Source organism: Bufo gargarizans, chromosome 2 (genome assembly GCF_014858855.1).
Source record: "Bufo gargarizans isolate SCDJY-AF-19 chromosome 2, ASM1485885v1, whole genome shotgun sequence".
Classification (NCBI taxonomy): domain Eukaryota; kingdom Metazoa; phylum Chordata; class Amphibia; order Anura; family Bufonidae; genus Bufo; species Bufo gargarizans.
In genome coordinates, this window is record NC_058081.1 from 629,294,391 (window position 1) to 629,320,604 (window position 26,214).

General features: G+C 45.2%; 1 protein-coding gene across 1 annotated transcript in view; it reads right to left on the reverse strand.

Annotated features, from left to right (window-relative positions):
• Positions 1–26,214, reverse strand: part of ESPN (espin) — a 250,967-nt gene that overhangs the window by 171,356 nt on the left and 53,397 nt on the right. The window contains 2 exon segments of the mRNA XM_044278364.1: positions 368–550; positions 8,968–9,154. Of these exon segments, the coding sequence (XP_044134299.1) occupies positions 368–550; positions 8,968–9,154 (370 nt within the window).

Consider the following 26,214-nt stretch of genomic DNA (forward strand, 5'->3'; position numbering starts at 1 on the left):
TCATATTCATCTCCACAGGGAACAGTATAAGGCTACATGCACACGAACGTTGTTTGTTTCTGTGTCCGTTCAGGTTTTTTTTTTGCGGATAGGATGCAAACCATGTGCTGTTCGCATCAGTATGTCCGTTCCTTAGCCCCACAAAAAAAATAAAACATGTCCTATTCTTGTCCGATTTAGGCATTGTTACAAAAAAAAAAAAAAGGATGGCATACGAATGGCATCCGTTTGTTTTTTTGGGCGGACCGCAAAACACATACGGTCGTGTGCATATAGCCTTATAGTAATTATATTCTTATACATAGGGTGCAGTGCTATATTTGTTATATTCATACATAAGGGGCAAATAAATAAAGAATAATGAAACCTCAAGTTCCCCGTTCTCTGCGGCATCATGTAGAGGGGTTCCTCCAAAGTTATCAGTGCTCATGTCCCCTCCATGTAGAAGAAGCCAGCTTAAGACCTTGGCATGTCCTCTACTGGCAGCAAAGTGCATGGCAGTTGCTCCATCTGCATCTCGCTCACAAAGACTTATATCTGTAAAACTCATCTGTAAGGTGGAAAAGAAAAAAAAAAGATGAATAAGTAAAAATAGATAAATCTCTAGTATTCTGTAACTAGATGTAGATCATGTCCAAATGGGCACAAGTTAGGGCAATAATTCAGGACAACCTTCCCATGGACTGCCAACTAATTACTTTTGTTCACAATGCAGGGTCATTAGAGGGACACTGACAGGCCCAATAACCGTAATTAGCTGTACATATCCATGCACAGGTCTTCTAATGTGCATTAAAAACATATAAGTATCCCCCTGTCCACATTATGAATACAGTTAACTCACGTTTTATAACCTGAACTAATCGCTGTTCTTTCTGCCCAAGGGTGTGGTTTCAGCTCCACTTGCGCCCAGCCAGCCTCAGCCCAACCGCCGTTTTTGAAGCTCCGCCCAGCTCATCAATATTCACTTTGCTGGGCGGCTTCTGCAGTCCCCGACCTTCCGAGATCCGGCGCATGCCCAATAGAAAGCTATGGGCATCGGACTCGCTTTCAGCTTCTGCGCATGCGCCCGGCACCCATAGCTTTCTATTGGGCATGCGCCGGATCTCGGAAGGTCGGGGACTGCAGAAGCCGCCCAGCTAAGTGAATATTGATGAGATGGGCGGCGCTTCAAAAACGGCGGTTGGGCTGATGCTGGCTGGGCGCAAGAGAAGCTGAAACCCCGCCCCTTGGGCAGAAAGAACAGCGATTAGTTCAGGTTATAAAACGTGAGTTAACTATATTCATAATGTGGACAGGGGGGATACTTATATGTTTTTAATGCACATTAGAAGACCTGTGCATGGATATGTACAGCTAATTATGGTTATTGGGCCTGTCAGTGTCCCTTTAAGGCTTCTTACAGCAATGCTTTTGTGGCACTATATGACTTTATTATTTGTGCACTATAATAGGGCCGGAGAACAATGGATGATACCTCACATGGCAACAACCAACCTAAGGTCAGCCCTGCTTCTTGTGATGGGGTAACCAAACTTTAATTACTAGGCAGCTGGGACGTTGCTAGGTCAAAACATTCGGGGCCTGGGCCTCTGATGTTTTGTCCCAGGCCCCGAATGTCCTGCCTGCCTGTTAGCTATAACTGTATTGCCGTCCTCAGGACGGCAATACAATTGAATCTAATGCACTGCAAGAGCTGAAGGACCTGTGGTGACATCACAGGTCATGTGATCAGTTCTAAATACAGTAGCTGAAAAGGACCTGGGATGATGTCACCATCATGTGACCAGTGCAGAAGAGGACTGCTCAGCTGTAAAGAGAAGCCCTGGGAAGAGGCTAAGGTGAGGTCTGCTACATGAGGAGAGCTATGTGAAGATTACTCAGTGTGAGAGGCACAGCAATGTTAGGAGTTGTAGTTATTTAACTGGGACTGTGTGTTAGGGCTCAAGGGAGGGAAGTTATTTACATGGGACAGTGAGGTGGAGTGATGTTAATTACATGGGACTGAAATTTGGAAGTGCCTGGGGTAGGGTGATGTTATTTACATGGGACTGTATGTTGAAGGCAGCTGTGGGAGGGAGTGATATTTTTTACATGGGATTAAATGTTAAGGGGTAATGTTATTTACATGGGACTGCATGTTGGAGGTGGCTGGGAAGGAGGTGATTTTATTTACATGTGACTGTATGTTGAAGGTGTCTGGGGAGGGAGTGATGTTATTTATATGGGACTGAATATTGAGGAGGTGATGTTATTTACATGGGACTGTATGTTGAAGCGGCTGGGGAGGGGGTGATGTTATTTACATGGCACTGTATGTTGGAAGGGGCAGGATAGATGGTGTGATGTTATTTACATGGGACTGTATTTTGGAGGGGGCTGTAGATAGAGAGGGATGTTATTTACATGGGACTATATATTAGAGGGGGCTGGAGAGATGTGTGATGGTATTTATATAGGACTGTATGGCAGAGAGGGAAATAGTGTTATTTTCATGGGACTGTATGGCGGAGGTGCTAAAGAATTATAATTTCTGGGGACACTAAACGGAGGAATATAACTACAGGGGGCACTGCAGGCGGCATTATAAATAATTGGGGCGCTTAAGGGAGAGCATTGTAACAGTAGGGGGCAGTATAAATACTGGGGGCACTGTGGGGGCATTTTAAATCCAGGGGACAATAGGTGTTCTTATTACTACTGGGGGCTTTATAGGAGGGACTTATAGATCCACATTATTTCTACTAAGAGCACTATGGGGGCTTTATTACTACTGAAGGTCTGTAGAGAGCTTTATTGCCACTGGGGGAATAATAGAAGGCCTTATTTCTACTGGGGGCTCTGTGAGGGTATTATTAATACTGGCGGGCTCTTCTACTAATGGGGGCACTCTTGTGGAGCATTATCACTGTTGGGTCCAGTAGGGGGCAGTATTACTAATGAGAGCATTCTAGAAGGGAATTACTATTGGTGGGACTATGAGGAGTACTGTTACCATGGGGGGCACTCATTTTTCTTCAGGATAGTATTTGAGGATACAGAAAAGTAAGGAAGCTAAGATGTCTGTGCGTCACACTCTGCAGAGACGAGGCAGCTGAGAGAAGTGTCCAGACCGAATGGAGAAGATGATGACAGAGAAGACCTGCATCAGAGGAGACGTCACCTAGGAGGTCCTGGATGTGACAGGTATGTGCTGCTGTATAGCAAGTGCAGGAAAGTGTCTTCAGTGCTAGTGTTTGCTAGGGGGGGGTTCACAACCCAGAGAATAGGGCCATATGCATTGGGGCTTCGGCCCCGGATCTTTTGAGACCCTAGCAACGCCCCTGGTAGGCAGTAGTCAAGATCGAGCATCTCGATGCTTGGCACATGGCGGTACTCGGCCGAGTACAGCATGTGTTTGAGCGCCATGCTCGAGGCTCCTCCCCACATGTTTCTTCTATGCAGCCAATAAACGTGCAGGTAAGTGCTGCCCTCACTGTAATGCCGTAGCCTTTACATGCCGTAGCCATTACAGTGATTCGCTGGCCGGAACGCATCATAGGGTGCTATATAGCACCCAATGACGCATGTTCGGCTCATTCGTAATCAGGGAGAGCTGAGCATAGTAAGGGACAGAGAGTGTAGGGAGTGTTATTAAATATTTTTTGGGTACAAAAACGTTTAAGAGACCCAAAAGTCCTTGTAAGGACTATTGTGTGTGACAGAAGCAATATATGTTTTGTAGCGCAACCTGCACTAAATTGCTCAGTGTTAGGGAGAGCTGTGCATAGGAAGGGACAGACAGTGTAAGGAGTGTAATAGGAAGATTTTTATACAAAAAACTTTTCAGAGACCCAAAAGTCCTTTTAAGGACTATTGTGTGTGACAGCAGCAACATATATTTTTAGCGCATCTTGCGCTAAATGCCGTGTAATAGGCCGCTACGGACAGTTAAATTATTTGCGCCACATCTCCTGTGTAAGGTGTGCGCCTCCCTAAAATATCAGCGAAATCCAGTGACTCTCGCCACTCAACCTACAATCAGGCATGGTTGTGTCTGATAATGGCCGTAACTTGGTGACGGCTTTGGAGCTCGGCAAGCTCAGACACATCCAATGCCTAGCCCACGTGTTCAACCTTGTGGTTCAGCGGTTTCTCAAAACCTACCCTAATTTGCCTAAGCTACTGGTAAAGGAGCGCCGCAAGTCATCGACAGCTTCAGACGGTCTGTCAATGCTGCAGCTGCGCTTGAAATTGCCAGCTCACCGGCTGTTGTATTACGTGAGCACGTGCTGGAACTCCACGTTTCACATGTTGGCCAGGCTATGTGAGCAGCAGAGGGCAGTATGGAATACCAGCTGCAACATGGTCGTCGCCTTTCCAGTCAGCTTCCGCTATTCACAAGCGAGGAGTGTGCATGGATGTCTGACATCTGTGAGGTTTAAGAAACTTTGAGGAATCAACACAGATGGTGAGCGGCGTATATTATTAGCATAACCATCCCACTTCTGTGTCTACTCAAATTTCCATCTGCCAACGCTGGCGGCAGAGTCTGTAGTTCCTTGGCCAACCGAGGAGTGGAGACAAGGGGAACACACAGCAGTTCCAACAGAGGCAGGGCAACACTCTCCAAAGCCTGGGACAGTTTCATGACACCCCGCCAGCACCCTCACCCTGATGCGTGGCCTAGTGTCACAAGGAGGGAAAAATGTTGGAAGATGGTGAAGGAGTACATAGCAGACCGTGTCAGGGTCCTCAATGATCCCTCAGTGCCTTACAACTACTTGGTGTCCAAGCTAGACACGTGGCACAAACTGGCGCTCTACGTCTGAGTGGGTATTTAGTGCTGCTGGTGGCATTATAACAGATAAGCGTATCCGCCTGTCAACTGGAAATGCTGACAGGTTTATAAAAATGAACAAGGCCTGGATTGACCATGACTTCTCGACTCCACCAAAGGAAAGCTGATGAACATAAAGGCACTTTAAAGCTACGTGCACACGACCGTATGTGTTTTGCGGTCCGCAGATTGCATATGCCATCCGTTTATTTATTTGCGGATCCATTGTAACAATGCCAAAAACGGACAAGAATAGGACATGTTCTATTTTTTTTGTGGGGCTACGCAACGGACATACTGATGCGGACAGCACACGGTGCACACGCTGCATTCTTTGCAGACCCATTGAAATGAATGGGACCGCATCCTATCCGCAAAAAAACGGAATGGACACAGAAACAAACAACGTTCATGTAGCCTTAATGTGTTGTTTATAATGTACTTAATGCACTGTATTCCCATGTACCTCTTCCACCACAAACAAGGGTATATGGTTGAATCTTCCTTTTCTCATCCTCCTTCTCCTCTTCCATCATATCAACACATGCTTATCACATATATGCCCTTCGCATATAATGTTTTACAGGGTCAGCTCAGCTGCAGACCCTCGCATATAATTTTTTAAAGGGTCAGCTCACCAGCAGACCCTCGCATATAATGTTTTACAGGGTTAGCTCACCAGCAGGCCCTCGCATATAATGTTTTAGAGGGTCAGGTCACCAGCAGGCCCTCGCATATAATGTTTTACAGGGTCAGGTCACCAGCAGGCCTTCACATATAATCTTTTAGAGGGTAAGCTCACCAGCAGGCCCTCACCTACAATCTTTTACGGGGTCAGCTCACCTGTAGGCCCTCGCATATAATGTTTTAGAGGGTCAGCTCACCTGCAGGCCCTCACCTACAACCTTTTAGAGGGTCAGCTCACCAGCATGCCCGCACCTAAAATCTTTTACAGGGTCAGCTCACCAGCAGGCCCACACCTAAAATCTTTTACAGGGTCAGATTACCTGCAGGCTCTCACCTAATTATACCTAATAGGTAATTTGCGTGCATGTTGCCTTGCTTGGATGTGGTAGCCGTAGCTGTCTCTCAGGCTGACTCTTCGGAATCAACCATGATTCCCCCGTTACCCATGGTCTACATGATTTGGGCTGAAAATAACATCGAAAGTTGATAGGGCAGACATCCAAATGGATCGTCGCCATCACAGGGATGTGCGATCGGCCCCAGGTTATCTAGAGTCACCAAAGCGGCAGCCGGCCCTCATCCATAATATTTTAGATGGTCAGATCAGCAGGTCCTTGCTCCAAATGTTTTTGAGGGTCAGGCCGTCAATCATAATTTTTCAAGGCTGTGTATGAGGCCCTCCTTTATGTGTAACAAAGGGTGTATTGGAGTGCTGGTTCCTTGTAATTTTTGGCAGCCCTTTCACTTAGTGCATAGGCTTTATGAGTGTGGGAGTCCCACTACATGAAAAATTGTACCACAATGTGAATGAGGCCCTTCTTTATGTGATATACAGGTAAATATACAGGAAGAATCTTTCCTAACAATTTTTCCTCTAAAATCGATTTTATCTTCGGCTTCGTGCGTATTATTGTCATTATGTAAAAGTGGGGTACTACTCTGACAAAATCGTTCTGAGCAGCAACCTGGGAGTCCAAGATGCATCCAGACATCCTCCCCATGCTGTTCCCGAACCATTTCGGTGGTGTTTCCATCAATTTCTGACCTTTTCCTATGAACCCGGCATCCTCCCCTCTTCAGAGCAGTAGGGGCCTGGTTAAATTCTCGGGTTCTCCCAGTGACTTCCATTAGCACCCGAGCATCCCAATGTGTTCGGCCTGAGCACTATGGTGCTCGATCAACACTAGTAGGCAGGCTGGAGGAGCTGGTGGAATCACCAAGAATACAGAGGATCTTTGCCATTCTACATCAAGGTAACTAAGAGTTGAGAGAATATTCTTTCTCTTTAGGTCAACAATAACTGAATGCAATGGTCAGTGTGGTATAAAGGGGTTGTCCAAGATTAGAAAAACATTACTTTTTTCTTCCAAAAACAGCACCACACTTGTCCACAAGGTGTGTGGTGCTGCAGCTCGGGTCCATTCATTTCAATGGGCAGTGCTGTTTTGGGAAGAAAGAAGACTTAGAAAACATTGACACGACCGTATTTTTGGTCCGCATTTTTTCGGATAAGATGCAGATCCATTCATTTCAATGGGTCCGTGAAATATGTGGACAGCATACAGTGTTGTCCTTTCCATAGCCCCGCAAAAAAAATAGAACATGTCTTATTCTTGTCCGTTTTGCGGACAAGGATAGGCATTGTTACAATGGATCCGCAAACAAAAAGGATGCAACACGGACGTCATCTGTATTTTTTGCGGATACGCCTTTTGTGGACCACAAAATACATACGGTCATGTGACTGTAGCCTTATTTTTCAAATCTTGGTAAACCATTTAAAGAAATGGTTCCGACAAAACTGATACACTGTGTTAAACATATCACAAGTCCTGAAGAGTCTGTTGTGGAAATTTTATTAGGATGTGTATTTAATATATTGTGTATTGTCTTCATGTCTCTCAGTGTCAGGGTAAACCATTGGAGTGGATATCTTCCCGTGTATGTCCTGTCACAGCTGCTGGGCGCAGAGTTCTCCGTCGGCGAATGGTCCATGTGCTAAGCACTGGGCTGTGGGCCGGGGGAGACTGATGTGTTCAGCAGAGCAGTGCTTTGTTGGCTCATGTATGGACGCCGGCTTAGGCCCCCGTGCAAGACGTGGATTTATTGGCTTGGCGTGGATGCATTTGTTAAGAGAACAATATAACGAAAGGAACGTGCGTTTGTTGTCTCTAGTGCGCCTGATCAGCCGCTGGAGATAATGAGATAATGACGTTATCCTGTAAATAAACATGCATGAGGATCATAGTAACTTTATCTGGCATTGATCACTGAGCAAGGCTGGATAAAATTAACTCCAGTGGTAATGGTAGATTATTGTATACATGTGTTTGTTGGCTAAGGTACTCTAAATTATGGTGTCTTGTCTTCCTATGTCATCACTTCCTGTATGTCATCACTTCCTGTATGTCATCACTTCCTGCATCCTTGTTATGGGCCAGCCCCTTTTACACCTTTTGTTAGTAAATAAAAGTGAACAGACTGAGCAGGGAGGAGGGGCAGTTGCTCAGCAGAACTTAATGAAAACACCTTTGGCTGACTGCGGTTGAGATTTTTACCTTTCCTTACACAAAGACATTTGATATTTCTACAACAGATAATATTTCTACAACAAGTCGAACATGACACAAGGATTCAAAGAACACATAAGAGAAAATCCCTCAGGAATCAGGACCTTACCTAGACAAAACACAATGGGGAGATATGTTTTTTTACACCACAACAGTAAATGTCCCTCATAGTAACAATTTTGTTCAGTTCATTTAAAAGATAGCTTTACCTTCGCAACCTATTATTTTTATAGTTTGGCACTAGTTTTCAGAACCTAAAACCTGAAATCTTTATATAAGGCTACACAAAATAATCGAAGTCCTAAAAATTGACTTTGATCCGAATTTCAAGGAAAATTCTATTTGCCGCAAAGCCGAATTTTCTGGTGCTTCGTGGTAGCCAATGGATTTTCTCTGAATGGCAGTAAAACACAAAAAATTGAAGATCTCGCACGAAATGCTGTGCACGGTGACGTATGATGTCACCACGCCAGCTGACTGATTTCACACTAGATCTTCAATCAAGATGGCCAGTTCTTCGCGAGCAAATGGATGAGGTAAGTATGGTTTAGTTAAGTTTTTTTTACATTTCTTACTGTATTATTACTGTCAGATGCCACGATCAGCTATGAACATGGAATCTGAGGGGTACAATGACGTAGAGCAGCGCAATCGCCACTCCCTGTCATTGCACCCACTACTTACAAAGAAATGCACTTTGTGATGATTTCATCATGAGGCTAATTTTTTGTAAAATTTGGCGAAGAATCGAATATTTGAATACTTCGCTCATCTCTATTTGTCACCATCTGCTACAGAACAGAACCTAAAACCTGAAATCTTTATATAAGGCTACACAAAATAAGAGCTGACGCATTTCAAGTGTTAAGAATCTAGACACATAAAACTTACCAACCAAACAATGACTGTACTGTGGCCCATCTGAGCCGCTGCGTGTAATGGGGTCATTCCATCTGAGGCCCTGATATGAGGGTCGGCCCCACAGTCTTTGACCAAATACTGAATGACTTCCAAATGTCCTTCTTGACAGGCTAAGTAGAGGGGTGTGGCACCATTCCTTGTCTGAGAATTTATTGTGCTAGAAAACAATAGAATAGAAACAATAAATACAATAACTAAACATTTCAAAGATGTTGACTATGATTTTGTGGGTGTTCCTGGTAGAACCAGGGCAGGGCTTAAAATGTCCTACAAATAATTTAGACCCCATTGACACAACTGAATCGGATATGGTGTGCTGTCCGCATCCATATGTCCGTTCTGTAGCTCCACAAAAAAGATAGAACATGTCCTATTCTTGTCTGTTTTGCGGACAATAGGAATTGTTACAATGGGTCCGCAAAAAAAAAAAAACAAAAAAAAAAACAATGCAACCTGGACTTCATTTCTATTTTTTGAGGATCTGCGATTTGCTGACCGCAAAATACATACCGTCATGTGAATGCTCCCTAAAGATTCACATGTTGAGAGTCATGACTGTTTGGTGAGGGTCCGGCAGCTAAGACCCTAGGGATCATGTTACCGCCAGGTAAAACTATGGTCATACTGAGCCTGCCACTTGTAGGTGATTCACATCCATGTGTTGTCCGTGTTTTTGCAACAAAGGTATCCATTGATTTTAATATGTTTATTCACACATCCATGTTTTTTCAACACTGTGGGTCAATGGGGAAAAAAAACTGAAGCGTGCACTACTTTGGTCCATGTTGTGGACCAAACACGCCCATTGAAATCTATGGTACATAAAAAACACTGACAGAACATGGACAGTCCATTTTTCAATGATGCATTGCACAGAAAATGTATAAAAAATTTGTTAAAACAAATTTTATGTTTTTTGTGATTGATGTTTTTTCAACCATGTTGACATGAGACATGTCTGCAAAACGGACACAGATAGGTGAATAAATCCTAAAGGAGGGGAAGCCTGAGGAAAGACCACCCCTACAATGAAGCCCTAATAAACAAAAGTTTTCTTAACCGGATAAACCGCTTAAAACCTGTAAAAATAAAATAACATTTTGTCATTGGGAAGCTAGATAGCCTGGGATTGACTCCAAGTATTACCATTCAAAAAAGAATTGTATTCATGTTCTATGTTCCTTCCCAATATACTTGGGTAAAGGAGTCGTTTATTTCTGTAGCTAGTACAACCATATAAAATCTAAATCAAAAATGAATTACACCTAAAGCTACATGGAAAGCTGACCACACACAACTAATAAAACAATATAGCCTGTTTGATTTTGCACGTCGTGCAGTTTTAGAACTTTCCACTAGATGCCGCCATTTTACACGACTGCAGGCTGCAGAGGAGGAAGGCAGGCACTAAACCAATTACACACATACTTTCTCAGATTAGTGCGGTCAGATGGCGTTTACCAAGCTCCCTATAAATGGCTGGGAATTAGATGAATAATACGGAAGAATGTAGTAGCTTGGCAGGTGAGCTGCAAACCTCGAACACATAAACCATATACTTTCCAGTATTTGGAAACTGATTCTATGTAAAGTGAAAAGTTTATATTGCGCATGTTTTCATATATGTCCTGTCTAATAAGATAATTTGGCAAAGTTTTCAACCCTGATTGAAGGGAATTTAGATTTTATAGGGCTTTCTGGATTTATAAAAAGTTCTGCTACTTGCTAATAGACTTTGCATTTAAAGTGTTTACAGTTTTCGAGTGCTGTAAGTACAGTATAGCCTGTCCAGACAATCCTCTGCTGCAAGGGTCACAAAACTCCACAGAATCTCAAAGTATACCTTTTCACAAAATAGCTGACTGAGATGGGAAACAGCTCTCATTGTTTGAACACTGTTTGTGTGGATAAAATTAAAGGGGTTCTGCGTTTTTTTTTTCAACTGATGATCTATCCTCTGGATAAATCATCAGCATCTGATCGGCGGGGGTCTGACACCCGGGACCCATGCCGATCAGCTGTTTGAGAGGGCAGTAGCACAGCAGCCTTCTAGCTGTTTACCGCAGGCCCAGTGACGTAACGACTAGTATCAGTGGCCTGGACGGGGCTAAGCTCAGTTCACTTGAATGGAGCTTAGCCCCACCCAGGCCATTGATACTAGTCATGGCGTCAATCGGCCTGCGGTAAACAGTGAGAAGGCCGCGGTACTACTGCCAGCGCCGCTGCCTTCTCAAACAGCTGATTGGTAGGGGTCCCGGGTGTCGGAGCCCCGCAGATCAGATGCTGATGATCTATCCAGAGGATAGATCATTAGTTTCAAAAACTGCAGAACCCCTTTAAATGTTCTGGACTGACATTCTGCTGTTTGGCCTGAAGATGCCGCTGAATATTTGAATATTCAAAGGAGGTGGGGTTTGAGAACCTGCTAGAAAGGAGACAGCAGCCATCTTAGAAGCTGAGCTGAGACTGAGGAACGGTGTATGAGCAGAGAATCTAATGGATTCAGGAGTGAGAGGGCCCCTCAGTGACCACAGACCCAGATCCTGTCCAGGGAAAGGAGGACTGTTTCCAGGAAGGCTGATAAGAGTTGAGGAACAAAGCTGCATACCCTGCGGGACCTGATGTTTGCTGGAGAGACTGGTTGTTCGGTTCAGAGTCATCATCGGATGAAGAGCAGACCCGGGTCGGTAAGATTGTGCACACACCTCTTTGCAGAGTTTGCGCCTAGAGACTGAGACTAGGCCTGTAGTTAGCTAATTAGGGTCTCTGCTTTGTGTCAGGCCTAAAGTGTTACTACTGTTACTGCAAGGACTCCATTACTTAAAGGGACATTGCACATTTGTGAGCTTATAAACACCCCCACCAACTGCATCCAGTTCAGAGTTTTTCTCAGGAGTAATAATCAGGAATGTGCTACCGGACTAGTTATGAGAGGGGGAATAATATAAAGTATTGTAAGATTGTAAACTGTTGTGTTGCACCACAGGCTAGCCCGTACTAAGCACCCAAACAATTGTTAGTGTTTGCTTCAGGGTAATAATTGGTATGGCAAAGCAGTTTTAGTTGTGCCCCAGTAGGTAAATTACTGCATCAATCAGAGGGCGCCGTGCAACACAGGGGTCTCAGCCTTTGGGCTGGATGTATGTACATTTATTTTATGTTCTCAGTATTTGTGGTTGTGTTTATTACCACGTGTTAGCAAAATTCTGTTTTGGAAAAAGCTGGTGTTGGAGTTGCTTTCCTCGTTCATGACCGTTATGGACGGGAACGTGGAGGGAGACCTTCCCCCAGCGCCAATGGCATCGGTCCAGGACAAAGCTCAGGGTGCGCCAAGTGCAAGGCCAACTTGCCCTAACATCGTTGATGCAGCTTTCCCCTGCCATGCCTGCCCCAGTACGGTACATCCCTGCGGAGATGCTGTTGCGTCATCTGCCAAAATTTGATGGTAAAAACATGACGTTGCCGGACTGGATTGAAAGGGTGCAAAGTGCAGTTAGAATGTGTAACCAGACCCCCCCAAGCTGCGGGCAGACTTTGCATTGGGGGGTCTAGTGGGTGATGTCAGACGGACAGTGATGGTAAGGCCCAAATCCGAGAGAAACACCCTAGAGAAAATATTCTCCCTGCTGGAGAGAGCCTGGGGAGGGGGGGGGGGGGGGGGCGTGCTAAAGTAGTGCAGTTGCTGAGCCACTTCTTCAACCGACCACAGCAAGAGGTCGAGACCCTGATGCAGTACTCCAGTGCCCTACAGGGGATGCTAAATGAAATACAGCGGCGAGACCCAGAGGACATGGGAGCCTTTTGGGAGGTGGACCAGCTACTAAGAGACCAGTTCATAGTGGGGCTCTCCAACAAGTTCTTACAGGACAAATTGCAAGAGATGACCTGGACGATGGCCGAAATGACATTCTATAGCGTCTACAGCCGCTGTGGAGAGAGAGGAATAGCACATGCCTGTGCCGGCGAGAGTAGTGAGTCGCACTCATGCCAATAACAGAGAGATGGACGCGTGGGGGATAGTCTGGATGCAGATCCGGCTGTTTGGGCAAGTCATCGGCAAGAAGGGGGTGGTGCTGGTGCACCATTCATCCTGGAGAGGAATGGACGTGACACTAGGTATGAATGTGCTGAGAGACCTAGACCATCAACTCTTTGCCAAAGAAGGCCCGAAGTATTGGCAACGGGCCACCACGCACAGGCCAACCCAGAAAGTTTTACAGCAAATGGTGAGGAGCTGTAGTCTGCGAAAGAGCAACATGTCCGGTCGGCCCATTGGACACGTGAAGGTGTCACGGAGGACCCCGGTGAATATCCCACCTCGACAAGAACAAATATTGACGCTGCCGGTGGGGGCTGATCAACAGATGAATAGACTGGAGGTTTTGATTGAGTCCGCTTACCAAGAGGAAACGCAGACTCGCCCACTGGTAGCCCGGGCCCTCGCTATTGTGAAGGATGGATGTGTGCCTGTATGCAGCCTCAACGTTGAAGACTGCGAGTTAACAGTTCCTGGGAATACCTTGCTGGCAAAAGTTTATATGTCCGAAGGGGACATCCTTCGACGAAGAGTCTTTACGCTACAGCCAGATAGGAGATCAACCTGGACCTATGCTGTAGAGGTCCATCAAAGGGAGACCCCAACAAAGGAGTGGAACGGTCAAGTGATCATGGCCCAGATGGGGGTGGACTGAATCCAGGACAACAGAAGTTGCTGGAAGACACCCTTTGGGAATTTCATGAGGCGTTCTCAAGATATGACAAGGATTTTGGGTCTGCTTCCGCCATCGAGCACAAAATCCCCACTGGCGATGCTGCACCAATCAGGGAACATTACCAGCAAATCCTGCCTAAAATGTACCAGAAGGTTAGTTTTTTTCGAATATTCGTCATTTTTTTCCATCTGAAGTTATAATTCCTCCCTGCCTAAGTTACTTAAGCAGGGAGGAATCATGACTTTAGATGGAAAAAAATTCCGAATATTCTAAAAAAAAATAATATGTAGAGCAATATAGCTAATATAGTGCTATAATCTTTTTTATATTCGTTTTTCAGAATATATGTAATATTCTAAAACAAGAATATATAGCAATAAAGTGAATATTCGAAAAAACCGAATATAGAGCAATTTAGCTAATATAGAGCTATAATCTTTTTTTTTATAGGTCAGTAAGATCGTGCACGCACCTCTTTGCAAAGTTTGCGCCTAGAGACTGAGACTAGGCCTGTAGTTAGCTAGTTAGGGTCTCTGCTTTGTGTCAGTCCTAAAGTGTTGCTACTGTTACTGCAAGGACTCCATTACTTAAAGGGACATTACACATTTGTGAGCTAATAAACACCCCCACCAACTGCATCCAGTTCAGAGTTTTTCTCAGGAGTAATAATCAGGAATGTGCTACCGGACTAGTTATGTGAGGGGGAATAATATAAAGCATTGTAAGATTGTAAACTGTTGTGTTGCACCACAGGCTAGCCCGTACTAAGCACCCAAACAATTGTTAGTGTTTGCTTCAGGGTAATAATAGGTACGGCAAAGCAGTTTTAGTTGTGCCCCAGTAGGTAAGGATTTTGGGTGTGCTTCCGCCATCGAGCACGAAATCCCCACTGCCGATGCTGCACCAATCAGGGAACGTTACCGGCAAATCCCGCCTAAAATGTACCAGAAGGTTAGTTTTTTAGAATATTCGTCATTTTTTTCCATCTGAAGTTATAATTCCTCCCTGCCTAAGTTACTTAATCAGGGAGGAATCATGACTTTAGATGGAAAAAAATGACGAATATTCTAAACAACAAATATATAGAGCAATATAGCTAATATAGTGCTATATTCGTTTTTCAGAATATATGTAATATTCTAAAGTGCTCTACATTAGTTTTTTTTGAATATTTATATAGCACTATATCGAATATATTCATTTTCCAGAATATTCGTAATATTCTAAAACAAGAACGTATAGCAATATACCGAATATTTGAAAAAAACGAATATAGAGCAATTTAGCTTATATAGTGCTATAATCTTTTTTTATAGTCGTAAATTTTTTCAAATCTGAACTTTAGAAGATTATAGCACTATATTAGCTAAATTGCTCTAAATTAGTTTTTTTGAATATTCGCTATATTGCTATTACAAAAACAAACTGAGATTGTGAAAACTCAGATCCGATGGTATAGTCTAACCCCCAGGCGTTCCCATGGTGATGGGGATGCTTGTCGGGGAAGAGTATGCCGAAGTGGAACAACTCTACAGATTGAAAAAAAAAGACGAATATTCTAAAAAACGAATATATTCGATATAGTGCTATATATTTGTTTTTTAGAATATTCGTAATTTTTTCCATCTAAACTCATGATTCCTTCCTGCTTAAGTTGCTTGTGGGCCAATGACTCATATGGCACTATATTTGAAATATTTGCAAATTTTCGAAGTTGTGATATTCGAGATAAAAATTCGCTATTCGAATATTTGCACTGAATACTAGTAGCAGTGTAGCCATTGAATGGAATAGGGTTGCAATGAGATTCGCAAGTTGCTGCGACAACACTGTTGAATTTTTATTGAAGGGTTGCTGTCACAGCCACGGCAACTTGCAAGTCGCCCTGCCACCCTATTCACTTTAATGGCTACTCTGCTACACAGCAATCTTTGGTCAGACGAGCCTGCAAGCCTGCAACCAAGAACACTATGTAGCCCCAGCCTAAAGCCGGCCATACACACCAGACTGTTGACTGAATGCTTGTTCAGCCAACAGCTATTTCTCTGGAAACATATTCATGCTCGGCTTGTGGAGAATTAACCTCTACTGAAACCTCTGACAGCGACTCTTGTAAGGACTCATGTACACAACCGGTGCCTGTTTTGTGGTCTGCAAATTGAGGATCCTCAAAACACGGATACCGGCAGTGTGCATTCCATATTTTGCGGAATGGAACGTCCGGCCCATAATAGAACAGTCCTATCCCTATCTGTAATGTGGACAAGAATAGGACATGTTCTTTATTTTTACGGATGCTACATAATAGACAAAAGGATGAGGACAGTAAACAGTGCGCTGCCCGCATCTTTTGCGGCCCCATTGAAGTGAATGGGTCGGCATCAGACCCGCAAAAAATGCAGATCGAATGCGGACAAAACATAGGTTTGTGTGCATGAGCCCTAAGACAAAGGATTGGCCATGTTAAACTTCAACATGGCCAATTCCTATTCTCCCTGATTTTGAAAGATGGTTGAAAAAAACCTTTACACTTAAGACGGTGCAGGAACCGTTTCTATGGACAAGCAGATCTACAGTACCACTGCATATATGGCCAAATGTATGTATATAAATGTTCAATAAGTCTGGACGGTATACCGCCTCGACTGTACTGCAAAGTGTAGCTGACTGTGTTGTCAATACAACTGTATATAGGAAAAATGTATACAGGGCAGTGACTGTTTCATAGGGTTATTGTTTCTCTCTCAATCACCATCAGCCAGGTTGCTGTAAACAGAACAAAAATATTTATACATAAATATTTCCATTCACTGACAGCAAACTGAGAATTTGAAAATGACAAGGAGTTGAAACACAAAGGTGGGGAAATAAATAATCACTAGTAAAGTAGTATGAAAAAGTCACCAATTTTTGTGAAAGCATTCGTGCAACAATATTGCGTTTTAGGGGTCTTTACACTGTTTGATACTTTTCAGAATAATGCCACTCTTGATAAATCCCCCTAGAAAGTTCCGTAACTTTCCATTATACAATAATTAAGCTTTTTTTTTTTTTTTTTCACAAGCCCCCGTTTAGCCCCTTCCAACATCCACAGTCCATGTATGGCAGATGCTGGATCTTTAAAGATTCCCTGTTACACAGCAGACATACATTGGCAGTGTCCACGATTGGACGCAACTCCTATCACAGACATTGAACCCTTCAGATGCTGTGATTAATGCGACCGATGCATCTGAGGAGTCATTTACCAGAAGCAGGTTGACGGTTGCACCTGGTCAGATGATCTCTGCGGTCCTCCAAGCCAGAAGCGACAGCAGCAAGAAGGCGAAAGTGTATGTAGCATATGAAGTCTTGTCTGGGATCATTATTAGATTTGGAAGACTGGTCTACATTCTGTATTTGGGTTTTGCCTTGTGTCTGAATCTAGGGTGTTTGGGGTCTAAATTTCTTTAGGGTGTTTAGGGTCTGTATTGGGTAAGGGGGTCTTTCCTGGGTCTGTATTTATAGCGATTGGTTTGGAGGTCTGTATTTATTTAGTTGGTCTGAGATAGGGCTGGGCAATATGGCCTAAAATCTATATCGCAATATAATTTGAAGCATGTGCTATATAACGATATATCACAATATATTATTTTCTTCTGGATGTATACAAATTACACAAGATGTGTATTGTGTAACAGATCTTTTTCCAAACAATGTAAAGTTGTTAATATACTTACCTTTCCTGCAGGGTGCGCGGCTGGCTGATAGAGTCCGCAGGAGACGGACCACGTCTTCTTCCCAGCATGCACTGGGAGGGACCTGACGTCACACACAGAGTCAGCCAGTGCGCTGACGATGTGTGAACGCAAGGCCCTGCAGCGCGGTGCAGAGTCGGGACTCGGGAGGCCACGGCGCGGTGAGTGAGAAGCTTCTTCAATTCACTACCGCTTTGTGGTCATCTATCGCGATATGGCGATATAGCTAAAATCTATATTGTTACTAGACTTTATGGCGATAATATTGTATATCGTTTATATCGCCCACCCCTAGTCTGAGGGTCTGTATTTCTTCATACAGTGGCAGACATGCCATCATAAACTGCCGGCGATGCCTCCTTACAGTCAATGAGATGTCCCAATGCATTGCCAATGATGCCCCTATACCAGTGGTGGCGAACCTATGGCACGGGTCCCAGAGGCAGCAATCTGAGCCCTCTCTGTGGGCACCCGCACCCTAGAAAAAGTCTATGTTGTACCAATATGCCTTAGACTTTTCCTGCCATACATCAGCACAGGGCTCACTATGCAGAGTAGGTTAAATTGGCGTGTTGGCACTTTGAGATAAATACGTGAGTTTTGGGTTGCAGTTTGGGCACTCGGTCTCTAAAAGGTTCGCCACCACTGGTCTATACAGTGCAAGGGATGCCTCACTACAGTGCAAGAGATTCCTCATATTGTGCCAGAGATACCCCTTACAGGGTGAGAGATGTCCCTATTCAATGCCAGAGATGTCCTCATAAAGGGAAGAGATGTCTCCACATGTTTTCACCATACATTACACGCTACTGTACATTAAATAATGGATTCTCAGACACTCCTTTTAGTTCATGGCGACAGACAGGCAGCCAGCACTGAATGGGACAATGTGCATGAGCAATGCCATGTAGTAATCCAGAGGGGACCAGCGCTATGGATGCATATATGGCTGTGTATGGGTCTGTACCGGTGACAGGTGACATTGCCATACACAGCACATTGTGACAGGTCTCACTTCATGTATCACTGTCATATTCCAGTATCTGTACAGAATCTGATTTCCTATAACAAAGTCCCGGCTGCGGGATCCAGATAAACTCTATCTTGAGTTGTCACATTGCGCAGCCCACATATAGATAACAGGACGCCCTGATTTATTACCTGCTATTCATGGATATCAGTGCAAACGGGCACAGCTCTGGTCAGGTTGTGTGTCCGGCTGATAGAGGTAATATAACTCATCTAACGGGCAAACCTATAAATATCACCTGTAGGGTGGGATAAAAGGATGCGCTGACACTATTGTGCAGGTTCAATGCTGAGCAGTAGAGATGTGTTGTGTCCCGGCTGTCATCAATGTCTTCAATTCATGGGATTCAGATAAGACTACGGACCAGTGTTTGCGTGCACAGTGTCAGTAAGGGCGCAGGCACTATGCAAAGCCGCATGCAGAGAGCCTGTATGGCGGCACTATGAGTCCTTATGGTTCCATATTCATTTTCTGTAGAAACTCCCCTGTATTGTCCCCTGGAAGCAATAATTTTAGGAATGACTGCCAGCTCGCCAGCTCCACCCAGGGTAGATTAAATGTATCTTTAGCCATTTTGGGACCCCACCTCCTTTTGCCCCTTCAATCCCCCCTTTCACGTTCCGCCCCATATTTTTTATTTTTTTCTGGTACATACTAAAGAGAAAATATACCACTCATATAGTATAACACGGCATGGAATGGTCTGGCGGCACTTGTTTCTTATGGTTCTAGGCATTACTTAACCCAACATGTTGTACATTTACACCATACTTAGTAACGTGCACCAAATATTTTCCCACTTGCTCCATTTTGGTAAATTTCACACAATTTCTTCCATTTTTTTGCTAATTTGTAATCTGGTCTTCCTAGAGAAAAAGTAGGAAAAGCCACAAAGCTGGCGTACATGCAGTGCTCAATTACCTTTGAATGTCCACGCTCTGACACAATAATGGCCAAACAAAGGACAACCTAATTTGGAGATCTGAAGCTTGCAGTAGAACAGACCGCATGTGTGTCCGTAGGTTCTGCCAGGGGTGGATTTGGTATTTCTGGGGTCCCAAGCAAAGTTATGTCTGGGGGCCCAGGATGCACTGCTAAGCTCCACTCATCTAGTTAAGCATGGCAGTGCAGCCTGGGCACTTCTAGAGCTGTCCTCCCCTGTTCTCAGTTTTTTTACCGATTGCTTGGGGCTACCAAGGGTAGGAGGCCTTTGATCTCTGTGTGGTGGTAAAGTCTGCCACTGGTTCCTGCCACCTCTGGTGATCAGGAGGGGCCCTGAGAATACCCTGATTTAGAAGGGGGTTTGTTATATAAGTGAATATGGATACCGGCCGTGTGCATCCCGCACTTGGTCCTTATTACGGAAATCCCTATTGTTGCCCAGACAAGAAATAGGACATTTTATAACTTGTGAACTGTCGATATCTTTGTGCTGTGCCCATAGAAATGAATGGGTCCGTGCCCAAACTGCAAAAAATGCAAATCGAATGAGGACCAAAAATATGGTTGTGTGCATGAGGCCTAATATGAAAAGTCACTCCGTTTAAAGGGACAGTAAATTTCATTTTCTGCATTTTTATTATTGTTGATCTTGCCTGGGAAATGAGACTTTACCCGAGAACCTTCCCAAGTTGTTCTGCTGGGGATCACTTGGGCCGTCGTCATTCCACGTCTGTGTATTGGTTACATCTGATTAATTTACTACAGGTAGGCCTCGGCGTTGCCATGGGGGCTACAACAATACAAGTCTGGAATACAAGCACTTGTTATCATGGACTGTCACTACCTGAGCTGATTAAGAATTAACAAGAAAACGACACACACTGAACTCGCAGCATCAAGTTTAAAGAGCACCTACCGCCACGTGCAGATCATTACAAGTAATAACATGACAGCCGCTTAACAGACAATTCCAGGAGCCAAGGCTATGACAATTACGCTGATAGTGTGTGGGGAGTGTGGGGGTATGCTCTGGTAGGCAGATGGTAGCGGTGGCAGTATAGAGGCTCAGGAGACAGGCTTTGTGTCCAAACCGTGCTCTTTTATTCACTCCAGTGCATCACATCAAAACTGTGCAATTCACACAACAGCAATGTCCATAAACCCCACCTCCCACAACGGAGCCCCAAACGCTGAAGGCGTCTTGGTGCCTGATCACACAGTCTCTCACATCCGTGATCAGTACTACACCTTGTCGTGGGGCGGGTATGTCCAAATTCGTGTAAGTTAGGCCACGTGTCGGCCTGGACAAGGAATTGGCTCCGGCCACAGGATCCCTTCTTTTGGTCCTTTGCTGAGCCTGCAGCAATTGGGCAGTCTTTGTTAGACGACTACAGAGCTCAGCCCGACCGTGCGATCAGCCTCCCGTACAGCTTCCTGCAGTGAGACAGGAGACCACACTTCATCAGCCCCACAGTCAGTGAGCATCAAACCTATATTCACAGCCCTGGGTGTAGCAGGCAGACCACACCCACCGAGCATAGTGAAGGATTAACTCCTTCCCTAGTCAACTAAGGCCAGAGATAACCAACCTGCCAGGATCAGTGTAGACTGACACCAACAACCGAAACCCGTCCACCCGTGGTGGTCCGTGGGGGACAGACACCCACCCTGCTCTTTGCCTGTTCCCAGTAAGAGCTGGCCCAGACCGCTGTGTGACAGCACTCACTGCTGACAAAACACAAAAGACTCGGCTCTTACTCCACCAGGGCCACGACCCCCGGTGGCACGTATCTTCCATCCACTACCACTCCAGACACTCTCTTACAGAAGGGATGTGTCAACCTGATCATTGGGTTCATGGAAGAGGGGCAGCTGTACCACACATGAATACATTTAGATTCAATGTATGGATCAGATTCCTTTCTGCGAGGCTCAATGTAAGTTTTGGGAACGGCTTTATGGATCTCACAGGATCCCGTCACTGGAACTAGACAGTATATACACCTCTGGCACTGGACCTGGAGACCATGGTGGCTCAAATCATCAGTCATCAGTTCCATACCTACCTCTACCACAAAATATGGAGGAGATTTTTTACATGCCCCTTTAAGAGATGCCCCATAGTGCTAAACTAGTTATGTGGTCCATGGGGGCAGAAACAAACGTTCAGTGACTGCACTCTTCTAAAAGACTGTACTATGATGAATACAATGTATTGCTACAACAAATGAAAAGTATTAGTCTATTCAAAGCAACGTGTTTCAGGGTGCGCAGGACCACTTTATCAAGCCGCAGTCTAACGGGGTCATTTATCAAAAAGGTTTACACTAGTTTTTGATGTTAAAAAAGCCAGAAGACCCCATTTTGCAACTTTTTATGCCATCCTTGCTGCAGGAGAGTGGCGGGGGCTGGGCCTGGGCCGATGGCAAAGTCACTAACATCTATGCCTGCTTCCAGACGTAAATGCAGCAGGCCCAGGAGGAGCAAGTGGAGTTTGGGATTGGTAGTAGCTCTGGTGTTGATAACTGAACACATGGATCACAGTGGTAATTCTCACACCTATACCCCCTAGGACTGTGCAGTGATAGGAGGGCACACCCCTCCATCCCCTGGGATACATCCTGGTGTTGACGCTCCTGCTTGGTGGTAGTTGGCTGCCCTTGGAATTAAGTGTTTTTGGCAAGGTACAAGGCAGGAGTGTGGAAGCAGATGCAATAGTCGGCATATGCTCATGAAGTCGGTGACCAGGCTAGTTAGAGCAAATAAATAAGTCTCTCTGTACTAAAGTGCATATGCAAAGAGATATCTCCCAGGGAAGAAAACCATCTTGCTAGCGCCAGCCAGGGGTGGCTTAAATATATCATAGGCCCAGGGCTCTTCACCCATTTTGGGCATTCTCCCTCCTTTTTCCTCAACCATCCCCTTTTTCGTATTCCGTCCTGTATTTAATTTTTCGAGGTAAATATTTAAGAGAAGATATACCACTTATACAGTATAACACACCCAGCCCCTCGCAGTATATACAGTAGACAACACCCTACAGTATGCAGTATATGGTATAACACCCCACAGTATCCAGCTTAACACCCCACAGTATATAGTATAACACCTGACAGTATACCGTATATAGTATAACCCCCCCCCCACCCCCTCAAAGTATATACAGTATACAACACCCCACAGTATGCAGTACATAGTATAACACCCCACAGTATATAACACTCCATAGTATACCTTATATAGTATAACACCCCCAGCCCCTCATAATATATAGTATACAACACCCCACAGCATGTAGTATATAGTATAACACCCCACAGTATATAACACTCCATAGTATACCGTATATATTATGACACACCCAGCCCCTCATAATATATACTGTATACAACACCCTACAGTATGCAGTGTATAGTATAACACCCCATAGTATAAAGTATATAGTACCCCACAGTATGCAGTATACAATATAATACCCCATAGTATGAAGTACTCCGAAGTATGCAGTATACAGCATAACACCCCACAGTATATAGCATAACACCTGACAGTATACCGTATATAGCAAAAAACTCCCATCTCCTCATAGTATATACCGTATACAACACCCCACAGTATGCAGTATATAGTATAACACACTACAGTATTCAGTATATAGTATAACACCCCACAGTATATCATATAACACCCAACACTATACTATACATAGTATAAAAAACCCAGCCCCTCATTGTCATGCCCCACTCTGACGATGTGCGGAGGTCGGCCAGGATAGCAGCACGAGTTTAGTGTTTGTTTTGGAGCCGTGCTGGATCCGCCTCTCATCAGGTGCACTGGGTGGGGTCATTAGTTTAAATAGCACACCATCCCAGTGCTCTGAGCGGATTATAGGAATCATTGTGGTCTTGAAAGCTAGGAAGGAAGGTTGTCTTTTCCAGCTCAGAAAGAGAAGTGTGATTTCAAGTTTGGTTGTTTTGTGTCATCTCTCCCATCCAGGTTCTGTGCGAGCAGGCTGCTCCTATTTCCCCTCTTCACCATCTCAGGGAATTTAGGGTGTTTTCAGCCCAGGCACGGGGACACATCATACCTACCATAAAGGTCTGCATGTGGGCTGTGCAGTGCAGGGAAAGACGTCAGGGATTAGCTAGGAGGTGACCCTTCCCCTGTCTCTCGCCCAGAGTCTGGTTGGTGGGTTATCTGTGAGTCTGAGTGCACGCCCGCTGTGACATTATAATCCGCCATACTGTGACTGCCATTACTCTGCGGTTTTTTGATGGTGTCAATTGAAGCACTGGTTGACCGCTTGCAGGGGCTATCCCCAGAGGTTGTGGAGCTACGTGGTTCGGTCACACGATGTCAGAATGCTCTGGTGCAGGTCAAATTTGTGTGGAGCCTAAAGTGGCTCTTCCTGATTGATTTTCAGGAGGTACGGATGACTTTATCCGTTTTAGAGAATCCTGCAAATTGTACTTTCGGCTGCGTCCATCGTTGTCAGGTGATGAGAGTCAGAGGATAGGTATAATTATTTATCTGCTTAACCACCTCCGGACCGCCTAACGCACATGTGCGTTCCGGAGGTGGCAGGCTGGCGCACAGTCACGCATATATGCGTCATCTCGCGAGACGCGAGATTTCCTGTGAACGCGCGCACACAGGCGCGCGCGCTCACAGGAACGGAAGGTAAGCGAGTGGATCTCCAGCATGCCAGCGGCGATCGTTCGCTGGCAGGCTGGAGATCCGAATTTTTTAACCCCTAACAGGTATATTAGACGCTGTTTTCATAACAGCGTCTAATATACCTCCTACCTGGTCCTCTGGTGGTCCCTTTTGTTAGGATCGACCACCAGAGGACTCAGGTAGGTCAGTACAGTCGCACCAAACACCACACTACACTACACCCCCCCCCCCCCCCGGTCACTTATTAACCCCTTATAAACCCCTGATCATAGAAACATAGAAACATAGAATGTGTCGGCAGATAAGAACCATTTGGCCCATCTAGTCTGCCCAATATATCTGAATCCTATGAATAGCCCCGGCCCTATCTTATATGAAGGATGGCCTTATGCCTATCCCATGCATGCTTAAACTCCTTCACTGTATTTGCAGCTACCACTTCTGCAGGAAGGCTATTCCATGCATCCACTACCCTCTCAGTAAAGTAATACTTCCTTATATTACTTTTAAACCTTTGCCCCTCTAATTTAAAACTGATCACCCATGATCACCCCATATAAACTCCCTGATCACCCCCCTGTCATTGATCACCGCCCTGTCATTGATCACCCCCCTGTCAGGCTCCGTTCAGACGTCCGTATGATTTTTACGGATCCACGGATACATGGATCGGATCCGCAAAAAGCATACGGACGTCTGAATGGAGCCTTACAGGGGGGTGATCAATGACAGGCGGGTGATCACCCATATACACTCCCTGATCACCCCCTGTCATTGATCACCCCCCTGTCATTGATCACTCCCCTGTAAGGCTCCATTCAGACGTCCGCATGATTTTTACGGATCCATGGATACATGGATCGGATCCGCAAAACACATGCGGACGTCTGAATGGAGCCTTACAGGGGGGGTGATCAGTGACAGGGGGGTGATCACCCTGATTACCCTGATCACCCCCTGTCATTGATAACCCCCCTGTAAGGCTCCATTCAGACGTCCGCATGCGTTCTGTGGATCCGATACATGTATCCATGGATCCGTAAAAAATCATGCGGATGTCTGAATGGAGCCTTACAGGGGGGGTGATCAGTGACAGGGGGGTGATCACCCTGATTACCCTGATCACCCCCTGTCATTGATAACCCCCCTGTAAGGCTCCATTCAGACGTCCGCATGCGTTCTGTGGATCCGATACATGTATCCATGGATCCGTAAAAAATCATGCGGATGTCTGAATGGAGCCTTACAGGGGGGGTGATCAGTGACAGGGGGGTGATCACCCTGATTACCCTGATCACCCCCTGTCATTGATAACCCCCCTGTAAGGCTCCATTCAGACGTCCGCATGCGTTCTGTGGATCCGATACATGTATCCATGGATCCGTAAAAAATCATGCGGATGTCTGAATGGAGCCTTACAGGGGGGGTGATCAGTGACAGGGGGGTGATCACCCTGATTACCCTGATCACCCCCTGTCATTGAGTACCCCCCTGTAAGGCTCCATTCAGACGTCCGCATGCGTTCTGTGGATCCGATACATGTATCCATGGATCCGTAAAAAATCATGCGGATGTCTGAATGGAGCCTTACAGGGGGGGTGATCAGTGACAGGGGGGTGATCACCCTGATTACCCTGATCACCCCCTGTCATTGATAACCCCCCTGTAAGGCTCCATTCAGACGTCCGCATGCGTTCTGTGGATCCGATACATGTATCCATGGATCCGTAAAAAATCATGCGGATGTCTGAATGGAGCCTTACAGGGGGGGTGATAAGTGACAGGGGGGTGATCACCCTGATTACCCTGATTACCCCCTGTCATTGATAACCCCCCTGTAAGGCTCCATTCAGACGTCCGCATGCGTTCTGTGGATCCGATACATGTATCCATGGATCCGTAAAAAATCATGCGGATGTCTGAATGGAGCCTTACAGGGGGGGTGATCAGTGACAGGGGGGTGATCACCCTGGTTACCCTGATCACCCCCTGTCATTGATAACCCCCCTGTAAGGCTCCATTCAGACGTCCGCATGCGTTCTGTGGATCCGATACATGTATCCATGGATCCGTAAAAAATCATGCGGATGTCTGAATGGAGCCTTACAGGGGGGGTGAT